The sequence below is a fragment of the Scophthalmus maximus genome, chromosome 18, assembly GCF_022379125.1.
Source record: "Scophthalmus maximus strain ysfricsl-2021 chromosome 18, ASM2237912v1, whole genome shotgun sequence".
NCBI lineage: Eukaryota > Metazoa > Chordata > Actinopteri > Pleuronectiformes > Scophthalmidae > Scophthalmus > Scophthalmus maximus.
The window spans coordinates 14,838,042-14,863,151 of NC_061532.1; the positions used below are offsets into that span (position 1 = coordinate 14,838,042).

Here is a 25,110-nt window from a genome sequence, read left to right on the forward strand (position 1 = left end):
GCTGCCTACCACCCCCTCTTACAGTATTTTGCCTCTCAGCTGTCTGGCATGTTTTTTTGGCCCCCCTCCCTCTTCACACATGCCACGACACTGGCAGACCCACTCAGCCAGGTTCCCCTTAGACGGCTCCTGAACCAAGTTGCTCTCAGACGTGGTCTCGGATTTCCTTCACACCCGCCGATCACCCACATCCCGAGTGCCCCGTTTGAGCTTAGTCATATTAACACATCCTTAGGGACCCAAAGGGCATCGGCACAAAGTATGAGTGGAAGCCAGATGCTGCAATGCATGAATGAGGAATTTAAACTTTTCATTACTGTCCCAAAATCTCTTACAGCTTTGAATTCAAAAGGCACAAGTTGATTTAAAGGTGAATATTCAATTGATATACTGAAGTCTAGTGATTTGACGTGTAAAATACAAAGATAAAGTGGGATAATGTACAAAGCACATATTTGTCTCAAATGTCGATATTGTGATTTTAAGATATCACCGAGCTCCAGAGTCACATTCAAATGAACATCAAATATTTACATCACATTTTTCATCACATATAACCCATATTTTCTATCCTAAATCAACCGCCCAGTCCTCATTCAACAACCCCCTACACGCATGTTCTGACTGTTATCTTTCATCTCCAAGGTAACTTTTCTCCAGTTTGGTGTTGTCCCTGACGCAGGAGCCACTTTACTGAACCATTTTGCTAAGCAGCACTTAATTTGGGCTTGTGTGAACTCCTGAGCCCGCCCACCGGCCCCCGGCCTCAGGACGCCGGGACGTATTTAAGGAACCCCCTTGCACCCTCGCACTTTGTCCCAGTGGAAATTCCAGTCTTGTGGTTTCAACTTGGTGAGTGCTTTTGCAATTTTGTGGCCGCGCTTCGGCCGTTGGTTCGTGGTGCACGGGGAAGAGGGAGGATGCTGTACGACACACGACTGCTGCAGAATGGATATTTTCTTTCTTTTTTAAGAGTTTGGAGTTGTTTCTGTTTCTGTGAGCAGAGTAGGTGATTTGTTGTTGGGAGAAAGATGAAATCTTAGCATAAGGGAGTACGAAAATTGGAAAGGTGGAACTTGGTGGTGTTGAACTGTTGAGAGACTATTGCTTTATATGAACATATCATCATTGGTTCATAACAGTGGAAATACTCAGATCAGGTTTGAGGTGCAAGGATGCTTAATGTGCAGTGGCAGGGATGCAGCTCTAACAGAGGTTACATACAACCTGGGGAAGTTTATGTAATTTAATAGGCCAATAGCAATACAGATCAATGAATTTGACAATTTGAAAACCAAAAAAGAAAAAGAGATGAAAATCCTCTGCAGTAGCATTTATAGCATTGTGGGAAACTCGAATTCTCCACTGAAACTAATGGGAGTCTAGTCTCTGGTCTAGATAGACACATATATCTAGACTCTTGATTGGGAGATTTTGAATCAAATAAAGTTAAAATACAAATTTCAAAAGAAAATATTGGACAAACTTAGAGTGACAAGACAAGACTGTGTTCACTTGTAAGCGAGTTGAACTGCATTCAGTTTTAATTGGTGAATAACAGTATAATGTGTACCTACAAAATTGAATTAGAATATGAATGTCATGGTCACGGTAGGACCTCACTAACATAGATATGGAAAAGTACTGATACGTCAGAATAAGGAGGGACTGTCAAGGTTTTTTTTGCAAATCACAATTGGATTATTACTAGAACAAATATCTTTGCAGTATTGAGGCTGACCTCCGTGACACCGTGTGCTAAATCCTACGGCAGCCAATCACATTGTACTCACAGATATTGATTTGAATGGAGGACGCCTGTTTGAATGGGGCTGAGATGATGCCACTTGGGATGCAGACTGTGGTCAGAGACCGTGGAGGGATCACGACACATGTTCTGGCTTCCAACAGAGGAGTCGTCTGTGTGGCGACAGCTGACAAGAGACCAGGGCCACTTGTCAAAAGACACACTTTACCTCAGCTGTTAACAGGCTCCAGCCCAACGATGAGATACAGAGGAGGGGTCTGTGAGGGCATGGGGGGTTGACAAGGGTCCCGAAGCTGAAAATAGACCCGTGAGTGAGTGTGTGCGAGTTTTAGCTCGTCTGGCAGCTGTGACACTCACAGATTAGATTAGTATTCAAACTAAACATAGTGCCACATTGTTTCTCGCCATTGCATGGCTTTGTTTTTTCAGGTGAAATGATCCTTTAGACATAATAAAGGTCTTATTTCTTTTCAAATGATCAGTTTGATCTTACAAAGTTTAACTGAATACTTATTAAGAACCTCGACACGTTAAAAGCATTAACTTCTCAGTGCTTTAATGTCAAATAGACAGATTAAAAGATGTCTATGAATATCGCAGACCAACGTTTTCCCCATCCTTCCGTGTGATATAGCAGGCCAGCCCAGAAAAGACCAAAGATGTGCGACGACGACGAGACCACCGCCCTGGTGTGCGACAACGGCTCTGGCCTGGTCAAGGCTGGATTCGCCGGTGATGACGCCCCCCGTGCCGTCTTCCCGTCCATCGTTGGACGCCCCCGTCACCAGGGTGTGATGGTGGGTATGGGCCAGAAGGACAGCTACGTGGGAGACGAGGCCCAGAGCAAGAGGGGTATCCTGACTCTGAAGTACCCCATCGAGCACGGCATCATCACCAACTGGGACGACATGGAGAAGGTGAGCATCGCAGATACTGTACATATGCCGCATATATAGGCGTAACAACAGTACAATTCCTAATCCCTGTCCTGGATTTGACAGATCTGGCACCACACCTTCTACAACGAGCTCCGCGTGGCCCCGGAGGAGCACCCCACCCTGCTGACTGAGGCCCCCCTGAACCCCAAGGCAAACAGGGAGAAGATGACACAGATCATGTTTGAGACCTTCAACGTCCCCGCCATGTATGTGGCCATTCAGGCTGTGCTGTCCCTGTACGCCTCCGGTCGTACCACCGGTGAGTCTCCATCCAGGATCTATTAAACTCCTTCACTGTGCAACAATGCAGGCTGATAAAAAAAAATGGCCCAGTTTATATGTTGTCTTCTGTCAAACTGATGTTTGTTTTGTACTTTTGTGCACAGGTATTGTGCTGGACTCTGGTGATGGTGTGACCCACAACGTGCCCATCTATGAGGGTTACGCTCTGCCCCACGCCATCATGCGTCTGGATCTGGCTGGTCGCGACCTGACTGACTACCTGATGAAGATCCTGACTGAGCGTGGCTACTCCTTCGTCACAACTGGTATGAAAAAATTATAGAAGCCAGAGACGACTTACTGGAACCAAAACGTGGAACGTTTTTGAAGGTTTAAGACATTTTTTTTTCTGGAGGTTTACACAACAGCAACTTACCATCGTAGCAACCGAGAGATCCTTACTTGAGTACATAAGCATTGCATTACATATAAGTATTTATTATAGAGATTAATCCCATTCAGGGGTTGCAGCTGGTTGAGATGAAGAACATTTTAAAGACTTTACATCCTGTTGGATATTGTGATTTAAGATTGTGCCTCAAAATTGTATTTAAGAACAGTACTAAACTGAAGTTACATAGACTCACATTGACCAAAATGTGCCTTTATAAACTCCTCATTGGAAACATAATAAAACACATTAGTTATTTCCACTTTCATAAATTACGGTCTCACTTTAAACAGGGAAATTGAGGTGATAAGGGATATAAACGTGCTGAGGACCTCCAGAAATGAAAACAGTATATCTGATGGTGTCTCATCTACCAGTCCGTGTTGTCATGGTGGACTGAACTGTGAAATGCCCCCTCCCTCACTTCCCCTCTCCAGCTGAGCGTGAGATCGTGCGTGACATCAAGGAGAAGCTGTGCTACGTGGCTCTGGACTTCGAGAACGAGATGGCCACCGCCGCCTCCTCCTCCTCCCTGGAGAAGAGCTACGAGCTGCCCGACGGTCAGGTCATCACCATCGGCAACGAGCGTTTCCGCTGCCCCGAGACCCTGTTCCAGCCCTCCTTCATCGGTGAGTCATGACGGTGATTAAGTCTCATGCATGCAGTGGATGGCTATATGTGTTTTTTAGGGCAGTAATCTTTAAGAATATAAAATAACATTTATTTATATTTAGAAAATATTTGAAGAGCTGAAAAAGAATCATATAACTGTGACCTTTGAAAGGCGATAATAAATAAAGAAAAAAACAAAACAATTACTGTACTATTTTTGTCATTGTCACTGGTGTAGTAGTTCCATATCAGCACGTTGTGTAAACACCTTTTCTTATCTCACCTGTCCAGGTATGGAGTCTGCCGGCATCCATGAGACCGCCTACAACAGCATCATGAAGTGCGACATCGACATCCGCAAGGACCTGTACGCCAACAACGTGCTGTCCGGCGGTACCACCATGTACCCTGGTATTGCTGACCGCATGCAGAAGGAGATCACCGCCCTGGCCCCCAGCACCATGAAGATCAAGGTGAGCCCTCGCCGACCTGTTTGAATCCAATTTGACATTTGTTGTCGTGAAATACTCTGGTACCAACATGCTGTGCCTCCGCTCCTCCTCCCTCCAGATCATCGCTCCCCCCGAGAGGAAATACTCCGTCTGGATCGGCGGCTCCATCCTGGCCTCGCTGTCCACCTTCCAGCAGATGTGGATCAGCAAGCAGGAGTACGATGAGGCAGGCCCCTCCATCGTCCACAGGAAGTGCTTCTAAATCCCCAGCCAGCCAGCCCCGAAAAACCCCAACACCAAACACACCAGCTCTCTCCTTCCGTATCTCCATTTCTACTGTGCCTTTTGCTGTATATACATGTACTGTTGTAATAAAAATAGTTGCTTTTAACAGTAATATGGAGCGTTTGAGTCTGTGTTTCTAGTCTTTCAACGTCCCGTTTGAAATCTGACCCAAACTATTTCAATAGACTTTCAACAAAAATGATTCACTTTCTTGCCAAGGGTTAGAAAAATTCAAAAAGTATATGGCTACGTATAATGAGTTAGTAGGTCCTGATATAATTATTTTTGTATCTTTTGACAGATTATTAATGTTATATTATTATTATTATTTATTTAGCATATTTACCAGACATATATTGATAAAAGTGGTATCAATCTGCTCAGGCAAGAAAGCAAATAAACATAGTTACCAAAATATATAACTGCTCCTTTAAAATGTTTTATATAAGGTTTAATCTCTCCTTATTATCAGAAATTTTAAAAAAAAAACTGTATATTTGGTCAAGAATTCTAAATGAAAGTAGCATGAGGTCAGGTACTGGAATTAAGAACAATTTGAAATTTCAATTTCAATCTTATACCCTACACTATATATGCCTCTGGAGTTCTGTGCCTTAAAGACTGATTTTCTTTCTCTGCATTTCATCAATTCAGGTTTTAGTTTTAGGATGGACATAGTGTTTTAAAGTATGTGTCTTCTACTAAACTACTTTTTCCACAAAACGATATTAAAAAATAATAGCAGCAATTAGTAGAATTAAAAAAAAATGGCTGTTCTGCCTCCTGAAATCTGAAGCAAGCTGTTTTAGCCTGAAAGCTCATATGTGCCTCCTTTTCCCATGTCACCTGAATGCACCACCTTTCCCTCAATTCTCACTTCCTGTGCCACAGGTGATGTGGATGAGCATAATAGGGGCTCACCTCCTCCACTCACCAGTGATCCTAACAGATCAGTGAAAGTTGCATGATATTTGAGTCATGAAGATTACAGACAGTAATGTGATCCGGTTCCACCTTCAAGTCCTCTATGGGATAACTGTGAAGAGCTCGGAGAAGAGAAAGGAGCGACTGTTCATCGGCGGCACAAAGATCTTTGGCGTTCCTCTAGAAAATGTGCCCAGGCAATACATCCCCGAGTTTGGACTCGTGCCCTGGTGAGCAGGAAGTGTGCTTAAAAACTTCTAATGCTATTTAAGACGGATCAAATGCCAGAGATGAACCACGAATGTGATTTGTGCTTCAGTTTTTTGGTGGACGCTTGCTCGTTTCTCCTGGAGCGTGCTGGGACTGTGGGCCTGTTCAGAAAACCAGGCTCTCTTCCTCGCATCAAGAAGCTCAGGGTAAGATACATCAGTATAATATGTCAACAGGAGCAATATAGTTTCATCAGGCGGTTTCTTTCCTGTCGGCTGAGTAGTTTAGACGGTACGTCTTGCTGAAAACAAGACCTGAACCGGCCCGCGTCCTTTTCCGACGTCTTGCCACATAACAGCATATTTATGACAGTGAGCAAACGATAATGCCACCTGTAAGCACTTTTTCCATCAAGTGTATTAAATAAATAAACTGCCATCTGAGGGCTTTGCAAATGGAATATGCGAATAAACATTCTGTGACGCTACATGCTGGCCAGTATTTCCCATGTGTCGTGTGAATCTCTGTGCAACGTCTGGTCTGTTCCAGGCCAAGCTGAACAGTGGCGAGGGGGGTCTGTCGGCGGCCATCTCCTACGACGTGGCCACTCTCATCAAGCAGTTCTGCAGGGAGCTGCCGGAGCCTCTGTTTCCCGCCGAGCTCCACGAGGCTCTGCTCAGGGCCCGGTCGCTGTCCGTCGCGCAGGACAGGACCTCGGCCCTCCAGCTGCTGTCCTGTCTGTTGCCTGCCAGAAACTCCTCCTGTCTGCACTACCTGTTCAACTTCCTCTCCAAAGTTTCCCAGAGGTATATGACTGCGGGGGTCATGACCCCCCAAGACCAGCTACCACTGGTCTACAGTGAAATGACCGCCTGTCTGGCTATTTTAACCATCTTTCATTTTGTTTTCTGGCTTAAAGGTTTTGGCTCTAGTTTTATATGTTTATCTCCTCATTCAGGTGCACTGAAAACCTGATGACCAGCTCCAACCTGGCTACAGTCTTTGTTCCGTGTCTTTTACCTCCTCCCAACAAGGCCGAGATGTCTGAGGGGCGACTGGAACTCAGAGTGCTCGTCCTGCGCACCTTCATTGACAGTCCCCAGTTGTTTGGTAACAAACCAGTCACTTTGTGTCGACCCTGTGCTTTGATTAAAATATGTTTGTATAGAATGGACATCTGCTGTGTTTTCATCTTCACTTTATTGCCCAGGCGTGATTCCCAAGGCTGTGATGGACAGCATGGAATTTCTGATGAACTTCGACTTTCCGAAAAATGCTCCTTCAAAGAAAGGTCATAGAAAGAGACATAGTTTAAAAGGTAAAACAAACAAAAAAACTCTTCAACTTTCAAACACAGATCAATGTAAAGGGAAAGAAAATACTCTTGAGCAATAATGGAGCTGTCAACCTTTCATCACATGCAGCGACGCGGCCTGTGAAGACGGTGCCCTGGATTCAGGGGAGGTCAAAGGCCACGCCTGCCGTCCCTGAGCAGAGCCAGGGGTCCACACCAGGAGGCAGACCCGCCCTCAGGAGAAGCCTCGGCTTGGAGACTTTCCCCAACGTCCTGCTGTTCAGGACTTGTATGCCTTGTACAGGTGAGAAGAAAAAGAAACCATCTGTAATGTTTACGAATTGTTTAAAAACTAACATGGTGCCAAATATATAAAATAAAATCCTTTTTATAGAACAAGGTTTGAGTCCTGCAGAGGCCTGCTGCAAAACACCGCAACAGAGACTCGGAAGGTAAATTATTAACGTCCATTACCTCAATCAAAAAAAACCTTTAGGGTATGTGATTTACTTAAAATCTGGCATCGTTGCCTCCGCCAAGGATGTCATGGGTTTGTTTTTTGGAGGATAACTCAAAAAGTTATGAAGGGATTTGCATGACAATGTCCTTGATTACATTTTGGGAGGGGATCGGGATCTTGATTTAAGGATTTATTTTGAAGATTTCTTCAACATTGTGAGATGAGGCAAAAACAACTCTGTGCTCATGTTTCATTTGAGAACTAAATGGAACATACGAGGACCTTGTGCTGTTGTGCACTTTTTCTGCTTTTTAGAAATTATGCATTGCACATTTAGTTGTGGACTCTGCAGATATCGGACTGTGGCAGCCATTTTGCACATTGTGAAACTGTGGTTTTGTCACCAGTGTGTCATGTTAGAAAGCTACATTTATCCCTCTTCGAACATTCTTGGCACAATGTTGTTGTTTTTTTTTATTTTGTTCGTTTCCCTTTTTTCTTTGCAGCGATCTGCGTTTGGGCCATTTCCCCCGGTTGACCAGAGGGCAAGGAGAGGACAGCTTGCCTGCGCTCACTGGCGTGGGGAAGCTGCAGCTCATGCCCTGGAGAAGACGCATTTCACTCTAATGTATATATCACGTATTAAGAAGTTGCCATGTTGGTTACCTCACGTCCGTTCAGCATTTTTAGGTTATGATTTGGCTGTCTTAGTTCAGATCACTAAACTTGTATTTTAACAGTCAACGTTTTAATCTTTTATAGCTATTTATTTCACAACAGACCTCTTTGTATGGATAGAAAAATGTACCATACGTTTTATATCAAGTGAATAAATATTTTTAAAAAAGATTCTCAAGTATATCTCATGTTACACATTTGTAAGTTTTTCTGTCTTCACTTCATCTTTAATGGAAATCAAAGCTCCAGACTCATGAAAGCCATCCAGATAAATTAAACCAGTAATAGCAACACATATAATAACTGTTGATAATAATAATACAAATAAAAACCAACATAATACTAGGAACAACTAATGAGCAGCATATTGCCGAGGTGTCAGGATGAAATGAAAAATATAAAAAAATGGACGTTTGATAAGGACTATAGTTACTGTGGTTAATTATTGTTTTCATGGCGCATGATGCGGAGACCCGTTGCGAGCAGCGTCTGCTCTCGGTGCACGGTTGTTGCGGAGCATTGTGCGAGGAACTGGCGCTTCAGCCAATGAGAAGAGAGGATTTTTTTTTGGTGTCCTAGCAACTGCATCTGAACCGTGAAGCGAGGCGGATCGCGCTCTCCTGCAGGGTTGCATAAGAGACGACGATGATGACACCGGAAGTTCAGCGTTGTTCCTTAAAAAAAATAAAGGAAGCAACTCTCTATTAAACCAGTAATTTTGAAACGATACAGTGCAGAAATGAATTATAGGATGTCAAATTAAGTCGAATCAGACTGGGCTTTGATTGAAAATCTTTTTTTGATTAGTTCTTTTTTTCATCGTGTTTGTAAAGGGATGTAACATTTTATTTTGAAAACCGGAAATGTACTATATGGGCAGCGTGACAGATTTCTGGTGCTGAGAAGTCAGGTCCCACCACCACCACCACCACCACCACGGTAAGAACAAACAAACGAGAGCAAAATCCATATTTGTGATCCCTCGTTAATTTTCTAGAAATTAAATCAAGTATATCATCTAATGCATTTCATTATATGCAGCTTTTATAGTCAATGTCATGTATTTGTCTGTTCCATAGATGTATCCTGTGCTATTTATAGACTATTTACATTTGTATTAATGGCTCTGTTTACAGAGGATTTATTCCATCTCAGACGACAGGCTCCTTTTAATAAATCATGACAGACATAGAAACCTCATAGAACCATACTATTGTCCATTATTATAACCTGATCATCCTGGTCCTGATCATCCGTCCGTGGCAGTAGACTGCAGCTGTGTTTGCACATGATCTCACGCCTCTCCTGCAGCCTCATATTCGTCTGCGTGTCTTTCCTCGTCCCCTCCGCAGATGACAGAGATGTGCTCGGCGGTGCGCCTGTCGTTGCTCGGCCTCCTGCTGTGTCTGCAGCTCGGCAGGGCTCCGGCGCGCAGCCCGCGCACGGCGGACCAGGTGTCCGAGGCCGACATCCAGCGCCTCCTGCACGGCGTCATGGAGCAGCTGGGCATCGCCCGGCCCAGGGTGGAGTATCCAGCACACCAGGCCACCAACATCGTGGGGCCGCAGAGCATCCAGGGTGAGTGGGAGGGGGGTTGACAAAAAAAAAACCGAATCAAGTGAAACCAAGACACAACAAAATTGTAAGTTTTAGTCAATAAAAGTGGACAGAAGTGATGGTTAAACACGTGTGAATTGTTCTCGGTGTGTGTGTGTGTGTTTGTGTTTCTTTAAATGTACATTTTATTTGTCCAAGATCATCTGTTTTTGTATTTAAATTAAATATACAAAGGCCTTTATATTTTTGTGTATGTAACCAAATATTTAGATAAATTCACAGTAAGAGAAAATCTGAGAGAAATTATATTACCTAATTTTTTTTTTCACACACTCAAATGTGGATTTCAAGTAATGTCATCAATACGAGTTACCTCAAAGATGATAAAGATCCTACTAAATGAATCAGGCATTGAACTAACTTATTAAATCTCACATATTTTAAACGCTACTGTAATAGGCGTAAAATGGAATACACGATGCAGGTTAATAATGTTCTGCAGCATCTTTGTCAGACCCGTGGTGATCGCAGTGTCTGTGTTCCTCCACCAGGGGGTGCACACGAGGGGCTGCAGCACCTCGGCCCTTTCGGAAACATCCCGAACATCGTGGCCGAGTTGACGGGCGACAACGTCCCCAAAGACTTCAGCGATGACCACGGATACCCGGACCCTCCGAACCCCTGTCCCCTGGGGAAGACGGGTGCGAACTCTCGCTCTATAACCACATTGTTGTTGTTTTTTGTAACTTATTAAATGTATGTTGAAGCAGCAGATTAAAGGACAGTATGCATCATAAATGTACTACTGAAATTGAAATCATGGTATTAGTCCCTGTTAAATACAAGAAGCACTTTTTGCTGATATTTCCCAGCATGCAGGGTAAGGTGATGCACTCTCAATCTTTCTGTCTTTGCCACAATTTTCTTTTGCACAGAGGCAGACGGTTGTTTGGAAAACGCTCCGGACACCGCCGAGTTCAGCAGGGAGTTCCAGAAACACCAGCACCTATTTGACCCGGAGCACGACTACCCAGCCCTGGCCAAGTGGGTGAGTACACCGCCGGTCTCCTTCCCAGATTTATCATCTCAGGTGTGAAAGTAAGGCATCTGTAAATTTTATCAAATTATTAATCGATTATCAAATGGCATCAGTATCACAGTTATCCAGCGTCCTTCACCTGTAAATCAGGTATGTGTGCTTTTAGCCACTGGAATACCTGAGACACTACGGTGTTCATGGGAGCCATCTCTGCTTAGAGGTTTTTAAAAATAGAATTTCTTTCATCTCCACCCGATCCTGTTGTTGGAATAACAGCAGCAGCAGCAGCAGCTTCCACATCTCTTCTGTCTTATTGTCCACTCATGCTGCTAAGTGCTGTCAGATGGAATGAAGACCAGACGTTTTCCATTAAAAAAGATCAAACAAAACTTGTTCACAATTTTTCGGCTTGTTTGTCGGAAGGGGTTTGGCTCAAAGAAGTCGCCACTTTTGAGGATTTTTATGCCTCTCGGCCACTTGGACTATAATTTAGGAAGACAGTGACTGGCTGAAAAACAACAGATACATAATTTTGATGTCATAAAACTGTTTTTTTTTTGTTTTTCTTCTTTTGCATTTCCTCTCAGAACAAGGAGCTTTTGTACCAAAAATTGAAGGGAGGACCGAAAAGAAGAAAAAGGGTATAGTGTTTCTTGGTTTGTCTTTTCCAGTGCAAGATTGTCTTAGAAACCACATCACCACATCAACTCCCGAGAGCATTTTACTCTCACAGAATTTCAAGTTTGCTCATATGTTAAGTCTTTACATTTACAGTATATATACACTCATATTTTTGTCCGCCTGTTTGCAGAGCGTCAACCCATATTTAATGGGCCAGAGGCTGGACAACGTGGTCGCCAAGAAATCTGTTCCTCACTTCTCTGAGGAAGAGGAGGAGGAAGCACCACCGACCGTCTCCGCTGCCACCAAATCCACCACCTAAACTCCTGCACCCGCAGCCCTCTCTGTAATATTAAAGTATATACTCTCAGATACAAGATTTTAACACCACATACTCAAGCATTTTGGCATAGCAATCAATTTAATGGCGAATCCACTGGACTGAAATAAGGAATGGTAAAATAAAGGCAAGATGAGCAATTTGAAATGTTGTTTTTTTCCTCATACAGGGGCGCAATAATTCGGATTTGGTCAACAGTTACACAGGGTTTGCGGGTTGGTCTAATTCAAAAAATATTGCTGCAGTCATCACTATGCCGGTTGCAATAGGATAAAAACCTTTATTTATCTCAGCTAATTATCTCAGCTGCTCGTCCTTATCAGATAAGTTCCCACCTTCACGCTGGTACTAAAGTGAACCTGCCTCTTCTCGCTCCCTCGCTATAACCTTGAAAGATGAAGCAGGAAAGGCTTTAAAGAATCTGTGGGTCAAGATGATCTTTTCTCTTCTCTCCGCACACTCAGGATCAAAGTAATACTACTTTAATATTACTTTATTGAAAACACATCAAACATCAGTTTCCTTCAACACTCAATCTTATTATTCCATGATGGGAGTACTGTAAAGTTATATTACTTTTTTTATGAGTGGGTCTTATCATTTTTTTTTTCTTTAACAATTAATAGATTGCAAAGAAAACTAGGATTTTCAAATTAAGGAACATATTCAAAGGACTGTTTCTGACCAGCAGAAAGAAAAACACCAAAGTGTTGAGTTTACTGTCATAGAAAACCAGGAAACAAAGACATTTTAATATTTGAGGTGGTATAAGAGCTTAAATGATTAATCAACATGTTTGCCAACTGTCTCTGAAAAAATCACAAACTTACTACAAGTATGTTGGACTTTTGTTGAAATGTCTTTGGAAAGCTGCATTTTTTGTTTGAAACATCAGAAAGTCCGATCCGTACAGCACAGTTTTAACTTCAGTAAACTGTAGGAATCTGATTAACCATAAGATGAGGTATAGTAAAAAAGTGGTTCTCAGTTTATCTTCACATCAATTCCTTACTTTTTCTAATAAATGACAAATAAATGGTGTAAAATAGTCCAATAACCCTTTGATTAAACCGTTCAAGCCAAAATACTGTAATATATGGTGTTAAATTCTGAACCTGACAGTGTAGCACATATCTACCACTGTATCATATAAGTTGTACAAAGACATATTGATGTTTTCGGAGGTTGAATCTGAAAGTTTATCATTATCCATGACTGTAAAAAGATCAATCTACTTACACTGATGTTTCACTTTTGTATGTGTTGATATGAGCAGCTGTTCGCCTCCTGTGCGTCTTCAAGCAGATTCAATGTTCGTTAAGTTAATAAGCTTTGCTTTGTCACGTAAGGGATGATTGTGAACCGTTTCACTGTACAGTGAGATGGGGAAAACTTTACAGATGATTCATGCCTGGGATTTTGGCACGTCACTGTACAGCATCAAACACTGAGTCTTCACTGAAACAGGGATCTCTTCATCTTGCCAAATAATCTTTGTGTTCTGTCTTTGTTCTGTAAAGTCAAATAAACGATTTATCTGCATAGACAAACTTTGGAGGAGGGTTTTTCTTCTTTTCAGATCAGTGAGGATCAGAGTTTAGGGGGGGCGTGTTCTGCTGAAGCTCTGAAACTCAGAGACAGTTTAGAAAACTCCTCAGTGTCTCATTCATAAAGCCACCGGAGAGAGAGACCTGGGACCTGGAGAAGAAACAAGTGTCTGACTGGATGAAGTTTTCTTGTGAGGCGTTTATAAATAAACAAACAGGTAACTCAGCTTTGTTTAATTTGGACAGAAAAGCTGATTAGATGGTGTTTTCGGCGAAAATGATTGTTTTACGCACAGGTTTTACGCACGCAAAAAACCTATGCGTAAACGCTCTCCATAAACAAACTGATTTATTTTTTGCTTTTCCTTCTCAGCTGCGATGATGAGGACGACACCGGCGCTGGTCCCCGTTGTGGTTGTGGCCCTGCTGCTCTGCACACTGCCGAGTACAGACGCCGCGACCTTCCAGGGCGCCTTACCGCATCCGAACAAATACAACCCCAACGACTCGGAGCGGTGTCAACAACAACAACCGCCCATCGGCGGACTAATCTCCCGCGGGCCGGGGCCCGTGACGTCCACCGACGAGGTGCTGGAGTCCAGTCAGGAGGCGCTGCACGTCACGGAGCGCCGCTACCTGCGGCTCGACTGGTGCAAGACGCAGCCGCTGAAGCAGACGATCCGCGAGGAGGGCTGCCTGAGCCGCACCATCATCAACCGCTTCTGCTACGGACAGTGCAACTCCTTCTACATCCCGCGGCACGTCTACCAGGACGGCAGCGCGTTCGAGTCCTGCTCCGCGTGCAAGCCCAGGACCTTCAGCACCGTCACGTACACGCTCTTCTGCCCGGGACAGACGCCGAGCACCAGGAAGAAGCGCGTGCAGCGCGTGAAGCAGTGCCGCTGCACGACGATAGCGACGGACTAGACCCTCGGTCCTGGAGGAAAAGTGCAGCTTTGCAAAACATATTGGGGAAAAAAGGATCAAGGTTGCTCGTGGTTATGATGGAGAGATGTTCACCCTCTGATTTAGCTGATTCAGGTGTCATGATCCATCTAAAGTGATAACTGGACCAGCAATTAACTGGACCACTTTGCAGTCATTTCATCCATTACATATTTTGGTGTAAACAGATTTAGTGGTTTTTCGTTGGCAGTTGCCAAAGGTTTAGAGTTTTAGTTTTGGCCTCATGACCTTGAGCCAAAGAGAATGAGTTTAAGTTAAATTCTTTATATTTCTTGTCCGTATACAGGCAGGTAGGTGGTCTTGCAAGATTCTACCTTATAGCAGGAAATGTAAGAGGACACATCTTCGAGAGGATATGGTGTCATTGTTTCCACTGTGTGGGATGTAAGTCAAAGGTTGTCATGATATATATATATATATATATATGCATATATATATATATATATATATATATATATATGTATATACATATATAAAATTGCACAGCTAAATGCCACTTCTTTTTATGACTGTGTATAATTTGTGTATCGTGTAATGTTGCTTGTAAATACAATAAATCTTTTTTCAAGCCATAACAATCCCCGTTTTTTTCTTTCCTGATCAGCGACTTTATTTGTTGAAAAATACTGTAAAAGATTCTCAACTATACATGTCAGCATTAATGCAAAATCAAGTGCAAAATAAGAATTAATACAGTTAAATCTATCTCTGATCTACTTATTGCACAATTGTTCCAGTCTTTAATCTCTAAAAAACACATTTTTTTGTATTTAATATACTTCCCAGCAATGTAAGAATAACAAATGAAGTCTGTTAAAAGGTGAGTCGTTGGTGTGGTACCACGTTTCCAAATCAATGACATCAACGTCTGAGATGTTGACACCATCCGGTCCAAGCAGAAGGTGGTCGTGTGACTGAAATGACCCAGATGTTGAAAGATGAAGTCTCTTAAGCAGAAGACATGTTGGCTTCTTTCTGACGTAGTCGTTCTTTCTGTTGGGAGCAAAATATGATCAAGACAGGAACAATTCTTCCCATTCTTCTGTGTAGTTTAGGATGTATTGCATCACCTTGGATTAGGATGTTAAAAAGCTCATTCATACACTAGACAATTGCTTGTTAATGGTTCTGTTCAATATTGTCTCTGTGTGATGCTTCCCTGTGCTATCATGGATCCCGTCTTACCAGGCTGTTGGGGTTGATCTTTCTCGTTTCCACTTTCTTCTCCGCAGTGATTCGCTTCACTGACAGCTGAGCTTCCTTTAACCTACAACAGCAAAGAATCAGCTTATTAATGCTGGAGCCCTTGACACGTCCATTCAAACTACAAAAAAACAACAACAACAACTTCATCGTTAGTTAAGTTATGAATTTGGGACAAACTTGTTTTCCTTGTAAAGTAAATGAATAACAAAAGTTGTCTACAGAAGTTCAGTTTAAAGAAAATTACCTAAAGACATAACATTAAATCCATCACCAAAAAAATCAATAACCTGCAGCTCTTAGATTGTGTCTGTCCATACTGTATGTGATCCCTCACTAGGCCTGTAACGATAATTACACCTTTTCGAACGGTACATGAACTCGATAATTTTTTTTGAATATTGATTGTGTTTGTTTACATTTCTCTCAGCAGCAACATAAAATCGTGCAGGAAAAGGTCAGTGACTCACACAAGGTGAGTCACATGGTCTTAAAATTACAATTTTATTGTTTATCGCAATAATTTCTGGGACAATACATCGCCCAACAAAAAGTTGTTATGGTTACAGGCCTGTCCTTCGCTCATCATTTGTTAGACCTTAAAAAAAACCTTGCTCCACTGTGGTACCAAAGTCACCGAGTTCACATTTATTCCTCATCCTGATGTTTGATGTGAACATTAACTGACGTTTCTGACTTTCGTCTGCATGGTTTTAGGCTTTGAACGGCTGCCACACGATTGGCTGATTGTATTACAGCGTTAATATGCAAATGCACAGGTGTTCATAATAAAATTGGCCTGCGAGTGCACGCAAACGCCACTCACCTCTCTTTGGAGATATTCTTGTTCTCCCTCTTCCACCTGTTTTTGAAGTCGGCACAAAACTCAAACCAGAGCATGAAGAAATGAGCAGCAGCCACGTCCTTCTCTCCAGATTTGGGCTTCAGTCCGAAGTACAGAACCAAGTCTTGAAAACTTTGCAGCAAGTATATAAAAGAGAAAAAATTTAAAACCCAGTTAACTGAGATGGAGGTGTACATTTATTTCAGTTAAACTTGATTTTAAATCTAGAACCATGTGTTGCATTTTGACCTTCATAAATAAAAGATATGATGACTTTTCAGTCAGGGGCTCGTAAAATATTAAATTCAGTTAAATGGAAAAAATATGGGACCTGGAGAAGAAACAATTGTCTGATGAAAATGAAAAATAATTAACGATCCAATACCAAAAATGACTCCATGTCAAAATAGACGATGGCACGAAAGTCAATTCTCATTCATGGTTGCACGCTTCCTGCTTTTTCCAGTAGATTTTTTCAGAAATATTTCCATCTACTGATCGCTGCAGAGATTTGAACGTCAGGAATCGTTTGTTGAATTCCAGACAAAGGCCACGATGCTGCACTTAAAACGTCAACATGATTTAAGTCTCCGAACCTTTTTTGCACGCTCATCAGCTGATAGGAAGCTTCTGCGTGTTCTTTCCGTGCTGCAAAGAAAACAGACGAGGAAATAGTTTAGTTGCGCTCAGACTGACTGACTATACTTTGACGAATCATAATCCATGTGGAAGAGTCTGTTGATGTTGTAGGGACACAATGAGAAGCTCTTTCATGATGATGTCAAATGGAGCCAGACAATCATCAGTTATGGGACAATGGAGCCATTCGTGTTGCTATTTTCACATTGCAATGCCATTATGATAAAAATAACAAATACACCAACTACCTGTGAGCGAGTCCCTGTAATGTTGTCGGATTCAGCTTTAAGATCCAGAAAAATTCCCAGAGCAACACATTTTAAATTTAAGTTTTCTCTTTGATAACTTTTTACTTACTCTTTTTGGTGAATAGAGAGACATCACTTTACAAAATTGTGTCATTTAGTTTGCCGCAGTTGTAATGCTTGTCGTAAAAACATCTTGAAACATTTTATTTTGCATTTCAAGAGGAAGAAAATGTTCCAGACTAATGTTCCCTGAGAAATATGAAAGCTTGAAAAAACAGTTTGAATGGCAGAAATGCTGTTGATAAACTACACACAGTCCTGTTGATCTGTAAGGTTTTACACCACATGAAGACCGATGGTTGGGTCTTTGCTTTTGAGACACAGAACAGTTATGACACTCAAAATAAGAAATACATTTTACCATCGGCGCCATTTCAAACACTGGGAATGGAAGGCGTCTCTATTGCATGATGTCTTGTGAGTTAGGATGAGTTGGGTTTTAAAACAAAAATAGCCTTGGCTGGTTGAAAGAATTTTTTTTTTCTGCAATGAAAGAGTTTCTGGTAGGGACCAGTGCCTGTGTGTCTCAAGCGGGAGTCTCTTAGTCACTGCCCAATCTGTCGGATCCTAATCTGAGTGTCTAGCCTCGACTCTGAATCCACGCTATCTACCGCACGGACAAACTAAATGAGAGATCAGCTGCTTCTTAATTATTTTATTTTTTTTAATCGAGAACATTTTAAAAGACACAAAATATTTTTTTAAATCTCTTAACTTGAAGTAATCACCAACAGAAACTTTACAAACTTAACAGCAACTCGAAAAAAAAGAAGTCATTCTGAACAGAGCAGTGTCACTGTCGACACATCTCATCTGTTTGACATTGCTAAATATCTGTTAATAAGATTATGCACAACTCCCTTCGGTACACACACGTGTGCACATAGCACCTTCTTCACCAGTTGTCTATATTGTTCTGTTGTTTAATGTCATATGTTGTGTTTAGATAGTGCATGTTTTTTTTTCACTCGACTGTCACAGTATGACTCACCACTGAGAACAAAAGTCTCCATCTTGTCTTTGAACGGCTGCAGGTGTTCTTCAGGAGAGTCAGAGCAAACCTTCTGCAAATCTTTCTCACAACCTGAATGAAAAAAGGAACAACATAAGCTATGTGACAAAAAATTTCCAGGATGTGATGCAAAAAATTAAAGGGTTGAGAGCTAAACAGTAAACATGAGCCACGATAATCACCACACAGGGAGGACATTTCAAAAACAAAAATCCCAGGAAGGAAAATATTATCACACAACTGGACAATCGGTCTGAATCATTATAGACAGAGAATAAAAGATGAGTTTTGGAACAAGACAGTATCTATTGGTGCAAAAATATCCAGCAATGCAGAAAGATTTATGAATATTTTTGTGCTTGTGTGAAGAAAATCCCCGACCTCTCAGGCAGAATTGGACATTTTTATGTTCAAACCGGAGCAAAGTGATTTTGCGCTTCAGCGGCACCTCGAGAGGCAAAAGATGTGGAAATATGACTTCAATATCCAGAAATCATGTCACACTTCACATTTAATACTTGTTCTCAGCCACAGATGTTGAGTCTCTGGACAGATTTCATCCAAACTTTTTAAAATCAGTCCTAGGCAGTGTTAATAATAATAATAATAATAATAACAATTTTTTTTGGGAAGCCTTTTCTTCTGTCTTGCAGCCAATATTTGAGATTTATGTTGATAAGTCATTCATTTTGTCTTTTTATCCTTACATTTTAGAACTTCAACTTCAAATAGCACAGAGGGAGAATAATTTCAGAGACAGAAGAGGAGAGAGTTCTGGGTTAAACTAGCTCCACCTGTGCCCGAGCAGGAGGTTATCAGCTCTACAAACGATTGCTTCACGATTCACCCAGAGATGGCGACTGCCGACTCTGCTCCCTCTCTCTCTCTCTCCGTCTCCCACTTCCAGTCTGCGGCTCTGAGTTGCTCTGCGTCCAATCAGCGGATCAGAGGAGCCAGTCTGCGGAGCCAGTCATAATAGAGGCTGCAGAGGGAGCCGAGCCCCCCCCCCCCCAACCCCCAACCCTGACGCTCGATCAACATCTCCGGGATAAGATTACAAAAGAATACTGTTTTCATTCGGGATTTGTGTAAACTGTGTAGGCGGGTATCTCCTTCTCTGCATTGTGTGGCAAGCCGTTCTTTCTCTTCTCTCTGCCTCTTGAGCCTGACGAGAGTTTGCTTATGTCGGGCTGAAGAGGGTTTTTAGAGCTTCACATAAACAGAGCCTGCTGAGGAGGAGTGTGGTGCATGTCAAACTGAAATTACACAAACTACACCGGGCAGTGGTTTGGTCTTATAGTGACAGACAAATGCTTTTTTTAAAGAGATTTAAGGGTTTTGGTGACGCTGTGTTTGGATTGATCACCTCGTAAATCACAGCAATACTCAGCACAGATTCCACAATGACAGTTAATCTATCAGAGGAATCAGAGTGAACAGAAAAGTCTTTGGAATGGAAACACTTTTGTCTTCATCACCCGTATTTCACATTAGAATAGAATAGATGTGCCAAGAAAGTTCATACATGATCGTGGAATAAAATAAAAACAGCAAGGGGATGAGCAAGGTTATTGGGATCCATCTTCTGGGAACCATGAATGTTTATACAAAATTTCATGACAACTCATCTAACAGCTGTTGAGTCATTTCTGTCTGGACCAAAGTGATGGACTGACATGACTGACAGATCTATGTTGCCCTTCATAGAGCCAGGCTCATGCTTCTAATATGGCTAAACACAAATTTTGGGAATCCTTATCATGGCTTATAATATTGTGCTGATACACTGTTATCATGTTTGTCTTTTTATGCGCTCAAATATCAATATTGTTATCCATCAGTATCAATGATACTGGTGGATGTCTGGACAAATAAAAGAAAATCTGCATACTGGATAGATGAAAAGAAAATGTGTTTTTTCATACTCATGTTAAATTTTGTTCGTAAAGCAGCATTTCATAAGCTATTTTCCAGACATTTGCAAAATTGGGTCCAGATATTTTCTGCAATTTGCCGTTCTCATAAGAAGAACGCTGCAGGAGATTGTCTGAGTCAGGTGCGTGCCAGAATTTCCGGAAGATTCAGGCGCTGTGGACTCTCCGGAGATTTTCCTTCTGTATTCTCACGTGGGCTCACTCTGGAAATTTTACAAGGGGACTGCCGGGAAAAGTTCCAGAAAACGGAGCAACATTTTTGGGACATTTGCCTTCTCACATACAGCCCCTCTGAAGAAGTTAAGGAAAATGTCCAGACTTCAGTGAGGCAGCTCAAGATGCTTCACACCATACTAAAGCCATAAAATAAAAATAAGAGGTAAAACCAAACTAATCTGGATCAGCTTTCAACTTTATACAGTGAATATTCTAATATGGAGCCTTTTAAAAAATGAAATACAGTCTCTGGTTCTCATTTCATTAGTCTCATTTCTCATTAGGCATCGTGGCTGACTTAAGAGAAACTTATCTCCCTTGACCTGTGTTTGGAGACATGTCATACCGAACAAACAGAAAACAAAGGGAGAGTGAAGTATCACAGCAGCAGAGCTTCAAACCAGGCATGGGGGCGGTTGAAACGGCCGGGACAAAAGGAACCTGCGACGGCAATCCAGATTGCACGGTGGTTTGGGACGGCGGCCCGATAAGACAGAGCCGCGTTGAGAGGTAAAGAAAGCTATCTGTGGCACACATCTGGGGGCCACACTGGAGCACAGGCGATACAGCTGAGCAGGTTAAGGATCCGTTGGACGCTGCAGAGGTCCGTGCAGAGATACTGCAGATACGAGAGGTCTGGAGATTACATAAGTGGAAAGCCACGGTCTCCCTGTGCCGGCGACAAGGGCACAAAGGCCCAACGATGGGAGATCTGATGGGGCACGAGGATTAGGAGCTGGATCTGAAAGGCGCCAGGCCAGTATCAGCAGCAAGACTCCTGCCAGTCTCCGAATACACGCACACACGCAGTGCACAAGGCAAAAACACATGTATACATAGGGATACAACAATGTGTTCAGTCACAATACAATACGTGTCAGCATTGTCCTCAACGCGACTTGTCTGGTTGAACTGGCTGGCATGCTGAATGGCGTCATATGGGCACACTTTGAGAGAGAAGAGAACAGGCAAGGAGGATAAGAAAGACAAGAGGACATCTTTTGTTCTGGGGCTTTAGCTAGATCCAGTCTGGTCAAAGAAGCAGGCCTTTAGCCCTGAGAATAAACATTTCCTCAATTGTGTTGGGGCCAGTGATGGGAAACCAGGGTGGTGAGATGTTGGGGGAGGGGGGTTGGAGGTTGTCTGAGGAAAAAACCAATGCCAGACTGGGACGAGGTTTGGTCTGGTCTGGTCTGTTGGGAGCCTCTCGAGAGCGACACAAAATCACAGTGATAGAGTTACACAGGCCGGCTGAGGTTTTCAAACAAAAACACACAACAAAATGACCACAAGGCGAGACTCTCCCAGTCCCGCAGTCACACGGTTGTCTGTCTGCTCGGAGCAGAGCCCATGTTTTGGGGGAATGCGTGTAACCATCCACAGTGATATTATGAAATGAGGGTGGGCCCAGAGAGAATTGGTACTTATTTTTCTGGAAGTCTTCAGAGAGAAGGAAGCTGGAAGAGATAGTTTGCAACTTGGTGACATCACGTACTTGTGAGATCCCGTGCGAGCTGTCTCAGGTCTCTGTTGAGGTCATCGAACTTGACCTGTGCAGCCAGGAAGACGTCCGGAGGTTCAGGAAGGGGGAATATACTCGTCTCTGTGCCGGCGCTCTGGTGGGATATAGACCCAACACAACAACACAAAACATCACAGTCAAACCAGGGACTGAGACAGTCAAACCAGGGACGGACCTGGTTTAGTATGGAACCCACCTTGTGTTTTGCTGGACAGTGTTTCCCTGTTAAACTGTGGATGTACAGTGTGGCTAGTAACCCAACAAGGGAATTCTAAACGTTCTATCTAAGATTGCTAAAACTTAAACTCTGAATTGTATTTTTTTACAAAGAATGAGAATGGTGGGATTTGTGCCTCATCAATTACACAGGAGTTCATGCGGAAAAAAACTAAGCATAAACGTCTTCTTCTACAATAAAGCAAACAAGAATGAGCTTTCGCACTCGTACCTTGTCCACATTGTGCAGGTAGTAAGACACCACATAATCCACCAGGCTGATACGATTGTCCTGAAACATTAGAAACAAGCGTTGACAGGTTTTCCCTGTTCAGATAAGGTCATGGTTGCAGACAGATTACATGCAAAGTGCGAATCAAACATGTGAGTGTCTTTTAGGCTGGAAAAACAAATACAGTTTCTTCTACTGAGCCCTTTGTTTCTAACCTTGTCTTTCCTTTATAGTATCTTTTGAAGTCATTTATGGCGAGAGCTACCACTGTTATCTCACACTGATTGAGGCCTTACTCTGCTCTTGACATCCTTGAGTTTAGGGAGTATCTCCAGGCCAAAGCCGTCCGCCTGACCTCTGGTCCTGCTGCCTCCGTTCATGTGGTTTCCCAGGGCCAACACAAGGCCCATCACCTCCCTCACATCGTTACTCTCCGCCAGTGCCTGAAAAAATAAAAAAGAAACAAGTGCAGGGTCATTCGACTCTTTCATGTTCAACATCTCATATGAAGGGCGTCGTCAAGGTACTTGAGTATTGAGTAGGTTTGCTGTCAGGTGCGTTGTCCGTATACCTTGCAGACAGAGGAGACTGTGTTGAGCTTGCGTTGGATGGACGCGATCATATCGACGAACGCTGACTGGAAGATGATGCAGTGAGCTCTTCCTGCAAAGTCCGGGATCTGCGACAGCTCATACAGGAACCTTGGGCCCAACCACACAAACAGTAAGCATACATCCCTCCAAGAACTGTTAACAGGGGCTAAATGTAGGTAATTCAGTAGGTAGGCAGGTCAGATATTTGTCTCTTTATTCTGCACAAGCACACGAGTCAACAGGTGCATTCTCAAATCATTTCTGTAAGCAGAGGATGCACTGACTGTTCGGGTTTGTCCAGCAGTTTAACTTCCTCTTCCTCCGACATCTCGTAGTGTTTCTTGATCCTCCCCAGCTCCTCGGGCTGCGCTCTCTGACACATTGACAGTAAAATGTTACTGATGGGCTCATGACTGTGCAGATGCTCTTGTACATGAAGCGCAGTGCGGTGTGCTGCGATACATACGTTTTCATACAGTGCTTCAATGGTCTCCAGGTCCACAACAGAGTGGTCCACAGTCAGTACGGCTTGAGGTGGGATGGTAACAGAGCAGCGATTAGCCCGTCATACACTAATGCACAATTTTTAGACGTGTTCATTTTGCTGAATGAATTCAAATGCTTCGTAACTCACCTTGGTGTATATCTTTCATCTCCAGGTGGAGGCTTGATATGAGAATGCCAACGGCCTGAGAGCGCTTACCGTCCAGCAGCTTAATGATCTACAACAGACACACAGACACATATACACAGTTACCATGACCACCTCGCCACTAGAAAGCATTAGTGAGTCATTAGCAGAGAGAGAGTCTATAGTGAAAAGAAGCAAAGGTCATATTAGCCTTCACCCTGATGCATTAGTGACTTGAGTTGTCAGGACGGGAGTATTTGATTGATTGACATAATTAACTGTCATTTAGTGGGAAAAGACAGAAAGCCACTAAAGCCTACTTGATGAGTTCATGCGGAAAACATAAATTACTTATTCAGTCGCTAGACTGCAGTCCTTCCTCAGGATTTGGATGGAAAATGAACTACTAGGAGAGCAAAAACAAAATAAACCCCCAAAATGACCCATACACTAAGGGGAAGACAAAAGCTGAAATGGCCTTAATTTTTTTGTCACCTTGTCCTTTAAAATACTTTTTTAGAAATCTATAATTATTGTGTCTGGAAAGGTCTGGATTTATAAATCCCTCCTAACTGGTCTAGAATAATGTGGCATCCTTTAACACAAAGGCATTAACGCCCTCAAGTGGTCAAAAGTCATATTGCAAATCTCTTGCACTACAAACTGTCCCTACCTCTATCGTCTTTCACAATAATCTGCTGCTTCAGAAAATATTCTCAATCTAGGAATTAGTTTTGTGTCATATCAAAATGATCTTTCCATGTTACCTTCCTGGATTTGGCTTTCTTCTCATAAGCCTCGGACAGCGGCTTCTTCTTGGTCTGTGTGGTGGTTTTGGCGAACAGATCCTCAAAGTCACCGGCGTTAATAATATTCGGTTCCTCTAAACCATCCCACAGTGTGTTGTTGCTGAGGGGGAGAAAAAACAATGTACAACAAAGTACAATTTAAAACTAATGCAGTCAAATCAAATTTTTTGTTGAAATTACTTTACAGATGTTGATTAAACTTTGATCATTTTAAAGGACGTAGTTTGTGATGCTGTTGAAGTGTATTGTGTCATACAGAGGTGTTTCTGTTCAGTAGCCTACCTTCATGATACAGTAAAATAGACATTATGAATTTTTTTTTTTAACTCAGCTCATTCCTTATGTTATTTTGTCGTTCAAAGTTTCAAGGTAAAAGAGTTTTAGTAGTGATTTTTAATGTCATTAAAGTTTAAGGTCTTCTTATCGCAATTTGGAAGTACAATAAGTAATTTACTTATTTCACTTCTTTTGTTTAATTTAAATATTTAACTGTATTTCATTTCATAAGGTTTTCAATATTCAAAAACTATTCAATAGGATTCATCAGGCCCTTTGGTTCTTTTAATAGTTTCATATGTTAGATAATT

The 25,110-nt window shown here is 42.4% G+C and overlaps 4 protein-coding genes across 7 annotated transcripts in view; 3 read left to right on the forward strand and 1 right to left on the reverse strand.

Moving 5' to 3' along the window:
• Positions 1 to 719: 719 nt before the first annotated feature.
• On the forward strand, positions 720 to 4,840 carry actc1a (actin alpha cardiac muscle 1a). 2 transcript variants are annotated; one of them, XM_035617975.1, is made up of 7 exons: positions 720 to 852; positions 2,403 to 2,685; positions 2,770 to 2,965; positions 3,093 to 3,254; positions 3,817 to 4,008; positions 4,283 to 4,464; positions 4,562 to 4,840. In XM_035617975.1, exons 2-7 carry the CDS (start codon positions 2,428 to 2,430, stop codon positions 4,703 to 4,705), a joined length of 1,134 nt encoding a protein of 377 aa, XP_035473868.1. In that variant the 5' UTR covers positions 720 to 852; positions 2,403 to 2,427; the 3' UTR covers positions 4,706 to 4,840. The 2 variants fall into 2 exon arrangements, with proteins under 2 accessions (XP_035473868.1, XP_035473869.1); XM_035617976.1 differs by having other exon boundaries at positions 833 to 852; positions 2,406 to 2,685.
• An 849-nt stretch (positions 4,841 to 5,689) lies between these two features.
• Positions 5,690 to 11,998, forward strand: LOC118289758 (neuroendocrine protein 7B2). The gene is made up of 13 exons (XM_035616750.2): positions 5,690 to 5,882; positions 5,972 to 6,068; positions 6,412 to 6,668; positions 6,821 to 6,972; positions 7,073 to 7,180; positions 7,287 to 7,460; positions 7,551 to 7,608; positions 8,123 to 8,229; positions 9,606 to 9,872; positions 10,403 to 10,552; positions 10,787 to 10,899; positions 11,478 to 11,531; positions 11,702 to 11,998. The coding sequence occupies exons 1-13, from the start codon at positions 5,707 to 5,709 to the stop codon at positions 11,831 to 11,833; spliced, it is 1,845 nt and encodes a 614-aa protein (XP_035472643.2). The 5' UTR covers positions 5,690 to 5,706; the 3' UTR covers positions 11,834 to 11,998.
• A 1,451-nt stretch (positions 11,999 to 13,449) lies between these two features.
• On the forward strand, positions 13,450 to 14,942 carry grem1a (gremlin 1a, DAN family BMP antagonist). Its single transcript, XM_035616755.2, has 2 exons — positions 13,450 to 13,616; positions 13,772 to 14,942. Exons 1-2 carry the CDS (start codon positions 13,577 to 13,579, stop codon positions 14,323 to 14,325), a joined length of 594 nt encoding a protein of 197 aa, XP_035472648.1. The 5' UTR covers positions 13,450 to 13,576; the 3' UTR covers positions 14,326 to 14,942.
• fmn1 (formin 1) overlaps positions 14,943 to 25,110 on the reverse strand; it is a 42,866-nt gene continuing 32,698 nt past the window's right edge. For all 3 annotated transcript variants that reach the window (XM_047328892.1, XM_047328893.1, XM_047328894.1), the window contains 13 exons: positions 24,482 to 24,623; positions 23,718 to 23,805; positions 23,550 to 23,611; positions 23,368 to 23,456; positions 23,062 to 23,191; positions 22,787 to 22,933; positions 22,491 to 22,550; positions 22,016 to 22,136; positions 18,350 to 18,442; positions 17,008 to 17,059; positions 16,394 to 16,543; positions 15,550 to 15,631; positions 14,943 to 15,357 (listed from right to left, as the gene is read on the reverse strand). In XM_047328892.1, the coding sequence (XP_047184848.1) occupies positions 15,313 to 15,357; positions 15,550 to 15,631; positions 16,394 to 16,543; positions 17,008 to 17,059; positions 18,350 to 18,442; positions 22,016 to 22,136; positions 22,491 to 22,550; positions 22,787 to 22,933; positions 23,062 to 23,191; positions 23,368 to 23,456; positions 23,550 to 23,611; positions 23,718 to 23,805; positions 24,482 to 24,623 (1,261 nt within the window). In that variant the 3' untranslated portion in view covers positions 14,943 to 15,312. The remainder of the gene's footprint in view (positions 15,358 to 15,549; positions 15,632 to 16,393; positions 16,544 to 17,007; positions 17,060 to 18,349; positions 18,443 to 22,015; positions 22,137 to 22,490; positions 22,551 to 22,786; positions 22,934 to 23,061; positions 23,192 to 23,367; positions 23,457 to 23,549; positions 23,612 to 23,717; positions 23,806 to 24,481; positions 24,624 to 25,110) is intronic.

What these genes read in the sequence shown, in the direction of transcription:
- actc1a (XM_035617975.1), top strand. Translation starts at nt 2,428, where the DNA reads ATGTGCGACGACGACGAGACCACCGCCCTGGTGTGCGACAACGGCTCT. An exon ending in GTTCCAGCCCTCCTTCATCG is followed by an intron (nt 4,009 to 4,282) that starts GTGAGTCATGAC and finishes TCACCTGTCCAG; the next exon opens with GTATGGAGTCTGCCGGCATC. An exon ending in CCAGCACCATGAAGATCAAG is followed by an intron (nt 4,465 to 4,561) that starts GTGAGCCCTCGC and finishes TCCTCCCTCCAG; the next exon opens with ATCATCGCTCCCCCCGAGAG.
- LOC118289758 (XM_035616750.2), top strand. Translation starts at nt 5,707, where the DNA reads ATGAAGATTACAGACAGTAATGTGATCCGGTTCCACCTTCAAGTCCTC. An exon ending in AAAGAGACATAGTTTAAAAG is followed by an intron (nt 7,181 to 7,286) that starts GTAAAACAAACA and finishes CATCACATGCAG; the next exon opens with CGACGCGGCCTGTGAAGACG. An exon ending in GCTCATGCCCTGGAGAAGAC is followed by an intron (nt 8,230 to 9,605) that starts GCATTTCACTCT and finishes CCTCTCCTGCAG; the next exon opens with CCTCATATTCGTCTGCGTGT.
- grem1a (XM_035616755.2), top strand. Translation starts at nt 13,577, where the DNA reads ATGAAGTTTTCTTGTGAGGCGTTTATAAATAAACAAACAG. An exon ending in GTTTATAAATAAACAAACAG is followed by an intron (nt 13,617 to 13,771) that starts GTAACTCAGCTT and finishes TTTCCTTCTCAG; the next exon opens with CTGCGATGATGAGGACGACA.